The 16,915-nt window shown below is 32.9% G+C and overlaps 2 protein-coding genes across 2 annotated transcripts in view; one reads left to right on the top strand and one right to left on the bottom strand.

Annotated features, from left to right (window-relative positions):
* Sesn (Sestrin) overlaps positions 1-16,915 on the top strand; it is a 273,577-nt gene that overhangs the window by 37,565 nt on the left and 219,097 nt on the right. The window lies entirely within an intron of this gene.
* Positions 646-12,715, bottom strand: LOC143203976 (uncharacterized). The gene is made up of 3 exons (XM_076416342.1): positions 12,545-12,715; positions 4,862-5,010; positions 646-3,624 (listed from the first exon to the last, which is right to left on the bottom strand). The coding sequence occupies exons 1-3, from the start codon at positions 12,692-12,694 to the stop codon at positions 3,441-3,443; spliced, it is 483 nt and encodes a 160-aa protein (XP_076272457.1). The 5' UTR covers positions 12,695-12,715; the 3' UTR covers positions 646-3,440.

The following is a 16,915-nucleotide window of genomic DNA, read 5'->3' as shown; positions in this document are numbered from 1 at the left end:
GCTTATCGTAACTTCAACAGTACTTAACTAAAACTATTAAATATATTCTGATAAGTTCATCTTCGAGTTTCTGTGACTTCATTATCTTCATTCTCCTGAAATTGCATTTCTGTTGTATTTGCATCTTCAGTAACCGTGTACTTCCATGGTTTTAACTTACCATATGACGCCACAAAGCCATTAATCAATTGATTGAGTGTCATCATCACATATTGATGATTTTTCCATAATATTTGTCCTATTTGAAGGTGCGCTTATCTAACATATTTGACTTCCCATTAACTTGACCATTAACTTCCCATTTAACAGTTAAGATAGGCTGTTTAACAATTGTGTACATTGGTATGTGGTCAAAATACTTGCATTACCCAATTCTATTTTAAAATGAGGACAAATACTTATTTTTTGCAAAATTCATTATATCCTTGACACTATAGAGTGACAGAACCAGACACATATACATACAAGAATTATATCGAATATAATCGGAATCTCCACGTCACAATAACAGGTTATTTTCATTAGTAAAAACATTTTTCCGAATACGTAAAAATCACATGTTCATAAGCCAGATGAATATCGCAATTGGAGGAGTCCAATAACTCAATTTCCAACTCATTTCAATAAAATAAAACAACAAGGAGATATTTTTGAAACAGACTTTATATAAAGAAAAACAATATTACAAAATGTTATTAATATCATAACTCCTACGACTCCTAGAACATATAAAAATACATTATATATATTTATGTTATTTGGTTTACATTAACTAGACAATCTAATCCTTACTGTCGGCTATTAATAGTACGTGAATGAAATATTTGCCTGAAGGCAAGCGGTCTTTCCATATGTTGTTTTTCCAGTGTTAACTCTTCTTTTTTTCACGCGATATTTTTTCGTTGTTAGTTAATGTGACCAACTATAATAGAGTAGATGTTCGTTTTTTTTTTCTTTATTATCGTTATCGATTTTATATAATATATGGGGTCAAACAGAACTAAATTTAGATACATACATTGGATTTTATTTATATCTAAAAAATATACGACTTAACATCGTGTATATTGTCACGTTTTATTCACGCCATTTACGAATCATCAACATTCACAACATTTCGTTCATTCTTCATAACATTACTTTTAATAATAATTGTAGTACCAAAATTATATCTACATTGTTCCCTGTAAGTCCTCAAATTATAATTAATGCAACTAAAACTATACTATACTAATAAAAGTGGTGGTTCTGGGCTGAACATGACTAGTTTTACTCAAAAGAATATTGCTGAATGTACGAAAGATGCTACCTCTATTAATAATTATTCATATTTTCATTAATTGTTATTATTGAAATATTTTATAATGTAATACCAATATAGCAAATGTTTCTATTCTGATATAATGATTAATCTTTGTTAACTATTATTTCATTTATCAAATACATTATTTGGTTTATGTTAGCATTCATTAAAATGCATTATAAAATATTGTATTAATGTATTGCAGTTTTTTTATTTTAATTTCACGCCTATAATATTGTACTACCAACATTTTATATATAACTAGAAAATCTTTTTGAACATCTGCTCTTCGGACGGTATTTTTAAATTAATTTTAGTAGAAGGAAAAAGTGTCTGAATACTGTATTAGATTATTTGACGGTATTCGATTGAAGAGATCCATAGTATTATTATAAAAAAAGCTAAGATCATTTAAATAACGGTACGTCCGTCGGTATTTGAAAGTGGTGAGAGCAAAACTGTTTAAAAATACGTAAATAATTAGGATTTGATAAAAGGGCTCTTCAGTATTATTTAAAAAAAAAAATAACTAATGAAATATATCATATAGATACCAAACATATTCATATAGTACTTAATACCACGAACCCAATCCAATATAATCTGGAAAGTCATAAGAGAATCCGATTTTGTAATTTTATACGAATATATTCAATGTTGTAATTTGCTTCAAAATATTTATTATTTTTGATTTTTGACTCATACATTGAAACTATAGTGCTGTTAATATATCAGTACTAACAATTAAGGGAACTGTAATTAAGTTTATCTATTTGATTTCAGATAACATTTAAGGGAGTTCCAGAATAGACAATAATTAAACATATACTTAACAAAGTATGCCTTCATTTTCATTATTGTTTTAAGATAATTATTATATCTTATTTCATTTAGGTGGTACTGCATAGGTACTACCAAAATTTTAAATACTATATATAATGTTTGTACTAACTGTACTAGTTTTTGCAAGTATTTTTCGCTATTATTTTAATCAATTTAATTGATATGTTATAATAATTTCTATTATCATCATTCTATCAGAAATGTCATATAACAGTAATGAGGTCGTACCTAAGATAACCAGCATAGAACCGATGCAACACGTGAAAAAGCAGTGACAGCCAGAGTTAAACATTTAATACGAATATGTTTAAGGCTATATATCTAACATATTTAGTTTTTTTTTATTTAAGTGTTACGTGACGCATTAAAATTTTAGTACTGTTATTGTTTCAAAATAGGTTAAATAATGAAACATACTTATATCGTATATCACCATTAACAATTAGTGAAAATGTAATTAATTTTATCTGTTTGATTTCAGATAACATTTCAAGTAGTTACAGAATAGATATTATTTAAACATATATTTCAGTCATTATATCTTCATATTTATTATTGTTTTAAGAGAATTAGTGGTGGTACTTAGGTGGTACTTTATTGGTAGCACCAGTATTGTTAATATTAATATGAAGCGATAATAATTTGTGTACTAACTGCTTTAACTAACTTATTTAGTTCTAGAAGGTAGTACTAGTTTTTACATGAATTTTTCGCTATATGTTTATTTATTATCTCGCTGAATTTCTATTATTATCATCATGTTGCATAATGATCATGAGGTCGTACCTAAGATATCTAGCATCGAACTAATCCAGCACATGAAAAAACAGATTTTATTATTCTTAATGATCTAAGAATTTGGAGAATTGTCAGTACTGTCTAATATTACGTTCACACCCTTGACCTCCAATAAAATCCAATGCATACACCCAAACTTGTACAACATTCGTTCTAATTACACACCTCGCTATAATACAGCAATATAAACTTTCATTTTACGAAAATTTGGTTACTGAAAAATATCACATTTATGTCTCACTCAAGTATCACTCCTGGTTTTTGTTGATGATGATGGGAGGATGTCGAGGCGAAGAAACACGCGGCAACGCACTGCCACCGATTCGAACTGCCAAAAGCGCAATTCTCTCGGTTATTCAAGTTTCTGGGCGACCTTGGGTCGATAACAGCGTTATGGCGTGATGTGATCGCGGCGTTTCCTTCAACCTCGACGGTATCAAGTCAAAGAATAAATAAATAAACGTTGGTCGGCGAAGATAACCTCGGGCCTCGGGGGTCAGTAGATCGTTCCCCCTAATATGTACCACGGTAAGACTAGGGATACTGTCAGGCAGACGACACATGCCAGGCCGGTGGTGAACACATTGGATGTCTCGATCTCTTCGGCCCACAGGGGTTCCAGTAGCTCGTGGGGTTTGCGGTAGAATTCCTTGATTTCCACGTCATGTTTGAATTTAACTCTGAAAAACAAAATTTTAATTTTATTGATGTCATTGATTCTCTTGCAAAAGATGATATGGCAAAATATGATAATATGTATGAGAAGCCACATTTTTTCCTTTTTTCCTTCCCTGTTCGGCGTTGATAGTCTGAAGTCTCCTCTGATACTTTATGTTATGTTAGCTTAATTCCTGCTTTACTCTTCGCATATTGAGATCTAGATACATATACCTAGCTCATGCTTTTAGAAATATTGAGTATATACCTTGCCTTGCTCTGGAATCTTTTCAATGTTTCTATATTGCTGTTGCTTGTTGTGCCCCGTAATTGAATGTCGTGTGTCCAGATTGTCTTGATGATGGATTTTGATGACACTATCATTTTTGTCTCATTGCTTAAATGGGAGTAGAGACCTTTTAACTAATTCACGCAACGGAGCCTGTTGTAGACCTGTCTAGGCTTGGTGCAGATGTGGTTCTCTCAAGTTAATCTACGATCCAAGTAAAGGTCCAAGTATTAAAGGTCACATATACCTATATAAAAATCTACTTGATGATGATGACTGATAAAAAGTCCTGGAATCTATAAGATGAATGATATATTGGATGGAATATAAGACATCTACATCTACGGGATGAACCCGCTCCAAAGTGTGAGAAAACGCAACAGTCGGCTGGCAAGTTTCTGGCGTTTATATTTTGGGATGCGCATGGAATAATTTTCATTGACTGCCTTCAAAAAGGAAAGATCATCGATAGCGATTAATACATAGCATTGGACCGTTTGAAGGGCAAAATCGCCGAAAAACGGACGCATTTGAAGAAAAAGAAAATACTGCTTCACCAAGACAATACATCGTGTCAAAAATCCATGATCCATTCTCCAAATCTGGCCGCCAGCGACTATTTCCTGTCCTCAGATCTCAAAAGAATACTCACTGGTAAGAAATTGTTGTCGAATGGAGAGGCAATCGCTGAAACTGAGGCCTATTTTGAAGCAAAGGACAAATAGCACTACAAATTTGTATTGAAATGTTGGAGGGTCGCTATAATCAGTGTATCACCCTTGACGGGAATTATGTTGACTAAAAAAAACTAATTTTGCAAAAAAAATGTGTTTTACCATGGTAAGCCGGGGATTTTTCAATTGACCTGTTACATTATCTAATGCCGGAACAGATTTAGTGAAGAATTTTCGCTAAAGATTGATGATGGTGATTTGAAAGCATTAATGTCTTGGTCATTATACGTTACATACCTCGAATTCTGTTCATCAGAAATATCCCTCCTCCAGAACATGGGGCCATTGCCGTTTTGATCCAAGATCCACTCAGGTTCGGGCAGTTTGAAATTTTCCGACATTCTGACAGTTTTTCCGGACAGGTTGTTATGCTTAATGGCGAAAATCTGTAATAGATTTATTACATATTAAAATGAGTTGTAGAAACTATTAAAAATATCGAGCCAAAATATTTAAAATGAGTAGATAAAAATAAGTAGCTAATGTAGGACACATTTTGAAATACGTCAACGCAAATTTAAGTTAGAAAATGAACGTGATAAATCTGACAGAAATGCTAAGCAAATAAAAGAGCGCCGAGAGTCTGATTACCATTCTAAAGAACACGTCACTGCGCAATAAAATCTAATGCAATTATGTGATTGTTGTTTGCATTGTTCGGTATTGTAAGGATATATTTTTCGATTATAATTGAATGTCACTAAAAAATTCTCACTGGTGTTTTTCCAACAAGACATTTCTAACGACATCTTGCAACATCTGAGGCTGAATTTCTTCAATTTCTTGACGGATATTGTCTTTCGAATGTTCAATCGTTCGGGGCTTGTTCACATAAACTTTTGATTTTAAAAAACTTCCTAAGAAAAATTCTGGTGCTGTTAAATCCGGAGATCTAGCTGTGTCGTGCTGTGGCCCCGTCTTGCTGAAACCACATGTCCTGTAATCCTTTCTCCTCTATTTTAGGCACAAGAAAGGTATATTTTAGGCATATAAACGATAAATTGTGGTTTTGTGATGAACTGGAGGATTATAATATTTTTGACGCAATTTCCGCTGAGTGGCAATACTGGAAGGATTATTTTCAACAAATATTGTCACATTGTCACAAGTGTCATAAATCGAAATCATTTCGAAAAAAGTATCTTCAAAAAACTGTTTAAACTTTAGATGCCTCTTCATTATAACAGCTATATTTCCGAAAATAATTTAAATTTTAAAAAATCCTCTTAAAATAGCCATATTAGTAAAACAGTTATTTATCCAAATTTCTAGACTAGAATATTTCCTTAATGTGCTCTGTATTTACGCTTGAATTTTCGTTTCCCTCGTAACTTTTCTCGTATTTTTATTTTTATTTATTTTCTCTCACGTATCAACTCATGTTTATGTGATGTAGATAATAGAAATTATCAGTAAATTATATAGTTTATAATAAATATTAGTCACGCCATATTTTTCTGACCTTAATAAGATTATGATGATAAAAATATTATTATTATTGATTTCTACACCAAATAAAATTAGTAGTATTCGAGTTGGCCATACAAAAAGTGAATATGAAGAATTTCGGCTTGCCACATACAAGAACCACTTATGTGAACATTAAATGTTGATTACCTTTGACTGAAAATCACTGGAACGATTCAAAAGCACGACAAATGGATACTATGTGAAGCTTGTAAAAACACAGACCATCAGATATATTTGTAGAAACCTTGTAAAACAATTTCTCAAAATCTTATATATATATTTAGTCGCGGAAACCACATTTGATATCAGTTTATTTTTATTACCCACATTTCAATACCAAATTGATGTATGAAAATTATAAATTATTATTACAATTTTTACTCACAATAGCGTTGAATTGCTAAAATTAGAACATTAGCTTTAATTTGGATTTCCTTTCGCTTTTCACTCTGGAGTTTCTTCTCTCTACGAAGTGACCAACAGTAATCACCCATCATGTTGATATTCCATCGCCTTTAACTTCGTTTCCCCATTTAATTTATGTTTTAATTGGACTGTTCTTCTTGCTCTCCACTAACATCGTCTAAGTTTCCAGGAAAAGCAACAAAAAGTTTTGATCTTGTCTATCGTGTTAGCTTATTATGAAAAATTTATACTTGGGTGCTTTCACATTGACCAATAACTTAATCAAAATTTCTTCGAATCTTCCTTTTCTAATGATCATTGCTTTGAAGTCGTAATCAGACGTTAATTTGGGAATATCACGCCATTATTTTAGTCCAGCTTCTGATAATTTTTTTTATAACACCTTTATTAGATACGCTTAGTACAATCTTATTCTACAATTAATTTATTACTACTTTTCCTATGTACTTGGATTAATTAACAAGCAAGACGAGTGCGAGAAAATACATCAGAATGTATTCATCAATTATAAAATTATAATTATTTATTAATTATTAACTTATAGCTATAGTTTACACTAATAATACACACTAAATGTTTACACAAGTTCGTATGGTTTTGTTCGTTTCAATCTCCTGACATCCTGCGCGCTGTCCAGCAGTTGTATTGCTTCCACGTTAGTATGATTTAGTAATCTTTTTTCGTGTTTCAAGGCGAAATCCTGCACAACTTTGCAAATCCATTTGATTTCCAGGTCATCGTGCAGTTCTTCATTGGTTACATAGCGATAGGCATTGGTAATCAATCGAGGAACCTTGTTTTGACAGCGCTGTATGACTAACTGATTTGAATTTTTAGTGCAACCCCGTATTTGCACACCATAGGTCCAAATTGGCTTTATAATTGTATTGTAGATCAACCTCTTTGATTTTAGATCAAGTTGATAGTATCTTCCGACTAACCAGTATAGTTGTTTTATTTTGGTTTTAATGTGTTTTGCTTTTTGTCTAACGTGATGCTTCCAATTTAATCTACCGTCAAGATGGATTCCAAGGTATTTTGATGATTCTGCTTGAGGAATCGGGCATCCATTGAGTGATATAATTAAGTTTTTATTATTTCGCCGCAATGCAAAAATCGTGGACAGATTTGGAGCTATTAAGTTGAATTTTCCAATCTTTTGTCCATTTATAGATTTTGTTGATTGCCACTTGCACTTTTTCTATTGCCCTAGGCAGAGATATTCTGATAAATAAGAATTATTTTGCGCAGATGTAAAATAATCAAAAATGTTTTTCATTAAGCCCAACTTTGTGTCTGATGGTGATAAAACAATCTTTTTGGAGTCTACTACATTTTTATGTAAAATATTCCTCATGCTTGGCCAAAGATGTTTAGACATTTTTCTTTGTACTAAAGATGGCCTGCTGTCCTAATCACATTTTAAACATGGAAACGCTATGAATTCCTTTTGCTGGCCAAGGAGTATGGAAACAGCTGTTAAATCTACACAGCATCCTATCGTGAGCTGTATAGTTAATTATGTAAAATTATATTAATATTTTCATAATTTTTGCTCAGCCAATGAAGCATAGCTATTTCTATTATGTAATAATAAATACGTTATACTTGTTTTTGACACTGAAACTTGAAATGAACTTTTTATTATCATTTTTTGAATCGCTACAAAAAAACTATATAGGAATTAGTCAAAAGCATTGAACTGAACTGACCATTTTTTTTTGGACCTGTGTCATATGGCCGTTGAATCTGTTCGTTTCAGAAATATATCTTGTATTATGAGTTATTAAAGTTATAGAAGCCATTAATGGGAAACTACGATCAATAACAGTCCATTAAATTGAAGTAGGTAATTTCCGAACAGTGAGGTGTTGATTATTTCATCTCGACAATGCTCTTTTGTTGCCCAATCAGTTAAAAACCATTTAGAAAATAAAGGATGGGGAATTCTATCCAACAGCCCCGATCTAACTCCTTCTATCCATCCACTTATTTCGATCGAAAATGAATGTCCTTACTGACGCTTTCATTTTTTTAAAGGTGCAAAAAATTGTCTTGATCTGATATACTATGCTCGAAAAAAATCTACCTGAAAGTTAAAAAATAGTTATTGTTTCTAATGGGGTATAACTTAAGTGATGTCATTGATAACATTCTTTTTTGACACAGTATTGCTAGGTTGCAGAAAGTTGTATAAAATGATTGAAAATATTTTGATTAATATATATTAAAGGGATTTTTGAAGTGCAAAAATGACCAGAAGCACCTAATAATATTATAAATCATCAAATATCCCACACTAATCCCATTCCTTTATTGTCGAGACAATCGAATAACGTAGATTAAAAACAACAAATATATTATTGAACACATTGTTATGACATGAGACGTATTTCATCGCTTTTTTTAAACAATGAACATCTGTCCGATTGTAACTAACGCTTTTGACCTTTGTGATCAAAATTCAATAGATAAGTTTGTCAGTTTTACGCGTGTAAAAATCGTATAACCTCAATTTTGTATTGCGAACAAAATAGTACTGACATATTTACATATAATTAATTGATATTCTTTCTGATAACGCAATTAGCTATTCACGATTTGCGATGTTAAGTATGTTCATTAAACCGCAATCAAAAACATGCTAATACGACAATATTATATTTTCTGTTTGTGTAAATTCCATTTTTACGTATTGAAATGTTACAAACACAATTAAAATATATGTTTTGGGCAAATAGATATGGCTCATTATTACATTATGTGGCCGTTATATATTGGCTATATAAAAAAATTTAGAAAATACAAAATAGATAAAACGGATGGCAGCGGTGTTACCATGAGATGAGGCTTGGGCAGTTGATGGTGGCACGTCTAAACCAAACGATGGTCGGTTACTCAAAGAATGGAAATACCCTTCAATAACATCCCAGATAAACGTATCGGGGTTGCCAGCTATTCGTTATCGTGTTCTAGTTGGCGCTGCTGGCACCCCGCCCGTGTTCAACATCTGGGATTATATTTCTGGGTATTTTGTAGACCGTTATTCCACTATGTAAAATTCGACATGCCTCAAGGTCGCTACATATGTACCATGGAAAATCATTATTCACTCTATTTCGCAGAGAAAACGTAACAGAAGTTAAGGACTATTTTTCAGAACATAATATGCAAATTTTTATTTTGTTAATTTTTATTATGTTTTCATTGAATTTGTTAGTTGGAGACATTACTGAAATAAAAATAACTGTAACTAGAACTGTTTTATAGTTTTCTCGGATAGTTCGAGCGCCACCATTTTACACGGTCTCTTTCTAATAGTAATATGAATACTTTGAATAACCGTCTTTAATTCTCAACTAGACTCTCAAACCTAAATATCTATTATTATTAAGAGATGTAATAGAAAATGTGTAGTGTCCTAAATTTTATCGCTGCTATAACTACGACAAAAGCAAACTTGTCAAGGGACATGTCAAGGGAAATTATTTCAATATTTAGTCAAAAGTTTGTTGCGTATGTCTTGGACTTTTTTGAGATTTTCTAAGCGTTTGATTCGACAATGTAACTACAATAAATTTGTATTTAAAATCCTAAAAGGATATGCGTGGGATAACTATGATAACTAATTTACTCAGACTGATAACTCTTTACTCTATTTACTATATAAAGATATACGAAAATATATATATTATTAATAACAAATAATAACACTTTTTATACGGCTGTAAAAAGAAACATATTTCTAAAGAAAACCGTACATTCTGCTCCACAGCATATATATTGACCCCGGCTTATTGACCCGACTTTACATCACTAGAGATTCACAAGGATAAAGTTCAATGTGCGTTTTCTTAAACTAAACATAATCTTTGTTTTTTTTAACAAGATTGGTGTTAACTGAAGTCCGAAACGTATTAATCTGGTCAGTATTTAATTGTTAGAAATATGTTGACATGTATCGATGCAACAAGTTCTGAACAACATGACGTCAACAATACATTAAGATTCAAGTCCAAAAATAAACCATATGTAAAATCGATATATGTATATAGGAAAATTACTGTAATAATAATCAACATAGAAATATGTAGATGAACCATGCATATCATAAAATATAGTTTGCGTATGTTTCGAATTGTCTGTCATACAATTCATGTGGCGCCCATTTTCCTATCCTCATCTTTCCCATCGCTCACAAATTGCGGGTCGGTTCACATTTAACGTTTATTTCAGTTGTTTTTGAGTTTCTGGACCGTCTTCATCCAATAACTTCTGCAGTTCCGCATTTATCTACCAGCAAATAACACCTTGGACGGTTTTTTCTTTTGATGTGTGATCTGTGTACGAAATATATTTCTTCAGGTACAAAATTGGACAGTTTGGCTATTATTTTGGCAGAACATAAGAAGTTTTGAAATGCTAATAGAATTTCGTGTATCCCGTCATTGAGAATATTATAGAAGAATTATGGCGAATCGACTTAACGAAAACTCCTACATATGTGTGATATAACTTATTTAAGAGCGATCAAGAGGTGGTAGAAGATTTGGTCGACCGTAACGTCTTCTACGTCGTCACAACATTGCTGGGGTGAAGTAAATAGTGTCTGGAAAGCAAATTCGTTGATAAAGACAATATATATGGACAGAAGTTCTTGGATTTTGCACGAAGACGTATCATTTCGCAAGGCAAAAATCATCGAACAAAACAAAATCAAAAGGCACATTACCACTTTGATGCATCCATTTTCTTTCAGTTGATAAAATAAATTCAAAATAATTGGCTGCAAGAACTGAACTGAATTCCAGAAATTTGTTTTAAAAATGTGTGTTTAACAATTGGATTTTTCATGCACTTTATCGTTTATTGAGCATCTCCCAGTACTTATTTGTTAGAATATATTAACAGGTGTACCAAGGATGACGATTATTCCATTCAAGGTTTTCTCCCAAATTTTAAAACTTTATTTGGATATGCTTAGTTAAAGTATTTATATATGCCATTCGAAGAGAACAGTTTTTTCTTTGAGCTGAACCATTCATCGAGCCATTTTTTAACTTCGTCGTTAATTATAACTTTCGAAATCGTCGTGCAAGTGCGTGCCCCATCGATGAGAAAACGTGATCAGATAGAGTCAAATCTGAAAAGTACGACGGGTGCGAGAAACCTTCCCATTCCAAGTGATTTCAACACTTTTTTAAGCCTGCAAAATCACCTTATCATCACTTTGAGAGTATTGTATAGGTTTTTTGATCAATACGTAGTTGAAATTGTTCATTTGTTGTCCATAGCGATCAGAATTAATTGTTTTTCCAGGTTTCAACATTTCGTTATATACGACACCAACCTGGTCCTGCCAACAAAGGGCATGGTCTTGGGCCAATGGGATGGGGTGGCTTCGCCAGGAGTTTTCAAGAAAAGCCATTTTTCATCACCCGCCACTATCCGATCAAGAAATGACTTCTTTTCATACGTTTGAAGCAGTATTTTATGGACGATTTTTCTATTTTCCATTTGCTTACTATTAAATAGATCTTCCCATCTTTTGAATCTTTCGCATCGGTTGTAATCGGTTCAATTATTTTTGACTTTGTGTTGGGTCTTCGTTCAATAATTTCTGCTATTCGGTATCTTCAAATGTTGTCGGCTTTCCAAGACGTTCTTTGCTTAGAATGTTGAAAGCACCACATTTGGATTGTCAAAACCACATTTCACATATTCTTGGTTGAAATATTCCGACTTTCAGCAGCTTTATTCTCTTGATGGAACAAGAAAATCAATGCAAATGCATATTTTCAGACATAATATTGGACATTGTGGAACGTAACCTGTGTAGTTTTGAGGTTAATGTCTGTATAATATATGTAATTGTATATTTATGGTTAGTAAAATATGTTACAAAAACCGGAAAGTAATTACCGACGAATAAATTAACAGATATATTAAACACAACCTACTTCATATAACCAAATTGCATAATCATATAGTTCGAATTTTTATACGACATACGACCGCACCCACCTTATTCACCCGACCTTGTTCGCCCATAATAATTTCACTCGCGGATTCTAGACGAGGTACTGCGGGTACTGTGACGGTGGTGGACTCCGTCGAAGAACGACGAAAAATGGTGGGGTAAGTGACGACCTTTGGTGCAAAACAGGGTCTCATCGCGGATTTTTACGACCCGTGGCCGTCTCGTCCCGAGACCTAAATTTATTTATCTGTCGTGCCGACGATGAGACGAGAGAACGCCTCTTGATACCGGCCGCAGGTTGACGTCAGAACAATTTAGCGAACCGATTCCAAATAAATATGCACGTCCCATTTTGCGTATATATATATCGATCCATTCCGATCAGTTGTTGACACCGTTAAGATCAGAAGTGGGGTCTTCAGAGCTTATTTTTTCGTGGTATGGGCGATAAAACGATGTTTGGATAATGGAATCGTTGAAAACGGAGGTGATGTTATTGCCGCGTATTGATGGTAAACACGGGTACATGCGCGTTGATTGATGATTTTCTGTATATAATAACTAACTTGCTTCGTGCCAAGAAAATAACTTGGATTTTGTTGTACCAGTATTCTTAATTTTTCTTTACTTAACATTGGATATTTGGAGTTATGTTATACCAGATGACGTGGTGAACTTGAATGTTAACCAAGAAGTAGTTATATCTGATGGTGTGATCAATTGTAGCAATTTTACTCTTGCACTGACACATAACCTATTGGGTTCACGGCTGTATTTGAATGCCTTACACTATTGACAAATGATTGTCATTTCCCGATCATAGTGGAATACTGTTCGTTTCTGTATCAGAGGAGTACTTGTGATTGCAGGAGCAATTGCTCTCGAACGTAGTTGTAACACACAATCAAGTCAGGTCATCTTCAAATTAACTTTGTTCACAATTTTTTCTATTATTATTTTTTACTCTTTGTGATTCCACAATGTGCCCTATAGGCAATAAGTATTTCTTATGTCTATATTATATATACATGGCATGTAGAAAATCACTTCATTGAGCGATCTCCTGTATAAAATATTATATTAATTAATTAGCATTTTTCTAAAGCTTATTCTAAAGTCTATATATGTCCAGTAATCAGATCAGGTGGTGTTAAACGTTTTAGTCTACGCACTTCGTTATCACGTCGCGTATATATTCTATTTAGCTGCTTAGCGAGTACGTTGGGATGCACTGACATTCTTTCGAAGTACTTCACATAAACACGTTGAATTACACTCATAGGTTGTAGAGGAATATCGCGTTGTATCACTTTATTTAAGTATAGTACAGTATAGTATGGAGCATCAACAATGGAATGCAACACTTTATTTTGAAACCGTTGAATGATGGTTATATTAGATTTGCTAGCGGTACCCCATAGTTGGATTCCATATGACCAAATGGGCTTGAGTATAGACTCATACAGCAATACCTTGTTATCTAATGATAACTTCGATTTGCGTCCGATGAGCCAATACATTTAATATAATTTAAGCCCAAATTGTTGTCGTTTAGAGAGTATGTGCTTCTTCCAGGTTAGGTGTCGAACTAAGTGCATATCAAGATATTTAACATGCTCTGCTTGTGGGGAGTTGACGATGATTGATATTCACTGGTGAACATGTTCTTCTACGAAGGATAATCGTTACATGGTTGGATTTTGTTTCATTGGCTTTAATGCGCCATGTTTTCAACCATAATTGTATTTGCTTCAGTTGGGTTTGTTGTTAAAATGAAAGTTAAAAAAATCCCTTGCAGTAAATTTGTTATTAAAAAAGAACAAATATGAAATACATTTACAAGGTATGTTTTACTATAAACAATCTCTACCTTTTTCAATCGTGGTTAGATAATAAGTGGCCAGTTGTTTGAATCAATACTCAATATTCTTAGTCACAAAATAAATGTTCGAACGCACCCATAAATATTTGACAACCAACAGAAATGTAGAACCTTGAAATTCCTAGGTTTTTTCATTATAAAATGTAATAAACTAACACTAATAAACTGTTTGGTCTTATGTTAATTTACTGCGGTTTTAGAGTGAAAAAAAAAACTTATTCTACGATAGACACTTTTGGCTTAACATCTATGTCACTCTTTTTAATATACACTGAGTTTTATTAATAAATCGAATGTTTTTACTCTTCTTAATCTTTTAATCAAGCTATCATTAACTAAGAGCCGGAGAACCTCAACAGTGATATAGTGACGGAGCCTCTGTTCATGTCCTTGGGCATAATCCTTGATAACGTTATCGACAGCCTCTACCTTCAAGTCCTTATGCAGATTATCGTTACTTATTGAACCATGGAGCATTAACAATACCTCGCAGTATTTTGCTTTGGAATCTTTGTATATGTCTATTTCTTTGGCTGGTACAACCTCAGTGTTGAACATTATAAGTTCACTTGTTTTCACTTGTTAGTAAATCAAAAACTGATTATATACTGACAGGGCTGACTATCTACCCAATAACGAGTACATTTTTTTGTACTTCAGCTTGTGTTCTTCACATTCTTTCTTAATATGTGGCTTGCACCTAAATTTAGCATCAAGGGTCATGCCAAGATATTTGCCGATATTTCCACACGGAAGTACTGATTTATATATAATGACTTGTCCTTCATTCTCTTGTTGATGAAATCAATAAGTATTAATTTATTTTGATTGTAACATTTCTATTGATTCAGTGTTATTATCTCCAATCGCTAGGATTGCAGTTTCATCTGCAAATATAGCAACAACATTTTCATTGAATATAGGCAATTCCGTGTGAAAGTGAAGTTATGTACAAACTTACAATATTTTTTTTTATCTTCGTTAGTTTAAACGGACCGATATCCTTACTATGTTTAGAAGTAAATTTCGATCTTTGTCGCTCTAAAAATAATAAGATTAACGATATTGGAAGACAAATATTTCTTCTATAAAAGCCTAGCATCCAGTATAATATTTATAATCTCATTCATAATTTGTTGAAAAGTGTTTCAAATATTTGGAAACCAAAATCGTGGGTTAAGGACCCCAACAATCTATGTTTTTCTGTGTGGTCAAATCATTAGTTTCGTTCTACTTAAGTTAATTTTAATTTACACTAGCTACTGCTCAGGTCGATAAGATTCGTTGTTCATTACACCAATGGCCGTTTTAATTCTATTTTTGGATTATTTAAATATTTGGTTAGTAGACGACAAGACGTGTGAAAATTCGCATTGTCATCATGAAAAATGGCCAGACAGCGCTTGTTTAGTTTTCCTGTTTCATCGACCACTACCGGCACCTGTACATAATTCAAAATGGACTGTTAATTACCTTCCAATAAATACACTGTTGCCACATGACTAGTTTTTTCCGAAAAGTAGACCGTTTATTAAGAAAAGTCATTTATTGAGAAATATTCCTGAGTTTTTACAACAATTCGTCAATCAATTTATTAAACAAATTTAATTAAAGCCGGTACATATCTACGGTAACAGTTTCAGTCGGTTTTAGCAGCTCTTAACACTCAATATTCGCTACTTTTTGCTGATGCCTATATATCACAGCGATACTTTATATCTATAAATATTCCACTTTAATGTTAAACTGGATGATTCTCCTGGACTAACCCATGACATTTTGCTCACGAGGTTGTTTCATTTTTCATAGCTAGTCACAATACGCCACAGAAAATTCTCCCTCAACTCGTGTGATAGTCATTTTCCCTCCTTTTGGATCTTCCCCATTGCATTAAACGTTTGAAAACAGTTGATTCATTAATTGTTAAGCGGTTTGAAAGTTTCTTAAGAGTTTAACCTCGGTTTTCGTTCAATAAGTCGTACAATTGCTTATCTTTAATCGAAAATTGAAAACCGACAATTGAGATATCACAATTCAAGTTTTCAATTTTGGGTGTTAACAAATTAACGTCTTTATACGTTGAATAACTCAATAATTAATAAGTGGAAAACTGTTATTTTATATAGGGAGGACCAAAACCATCGAATTTATCGGTTACGTTAGGTTATTTAACAATTGTTTACATTGGTGCTTCGGATTTTCACCATTGGATATCGTTAGTCCAATTACGTGCAAGCATCTACAGGGTATGGACAAAATAATGGTGGTGTTGATCCACTATTTACTTTTAAAATAGCTGCAATTCGTCAGGGAATAGATTCGTACAGTGCCTGAATAATTTCCAACAGAATGTGGTCCCATTGTTCTACCTAAACATCCACCAATTTCTTCGATGATGGAGATGGAAATCTCTGGTCCATGACTCTCTATAACGATTCAATTATGTTGATTGTGCTGACCAGGGAATATTCTGATGCTCCTTAAACCAAGACTGGACATTTTCGTGCGTGTGCGACCGCATTTGTAAGAAATA

The sequence above is a fragment of the Rhynchophorus ferrugineus genome, unplaced genomic scaffold (assembly GCF_030347505.1).
Source record: "Rhynchophorus ferrugineus isolate W39M unplaced genomic scaffold, kcgeb_rfMv2 rfM10, whole genome shotgun sequence".
NCBI classification, from domain to species: Eukaryota; Metazoa; Arthropoda; class Insecta; order Coleoptera; family Curculionidae; genus Rhynchophorus; species Rhynchophorus ferrugineus.
This window is presented reverse-complemented; position numbering and strand designations above follow the sequence as displayed.

Coding starts and splice junctions, on each gene's coding strand:
- LOC143203976 (XM_076416342.1), bottom strand. CDS start 12,694: ATGAGACCCTGTTTTGCACCAAAGGTCGTCACTTACCCCACCATTTTT. Junction 5,011..12,544: donor AACAAGGTCGGGTGAATAAG/GTGGGTGCGGTC, acceptor AATCTATTACAG/ATTTTCGCCATTAAGCATAA. Junction 3,625..4,861: donor TCTGATGAACAGAATTCGAG/GTATGTAACGTA, acceptor TTTGTTTTTCAG/AGTTAAATTCAAACATGACG.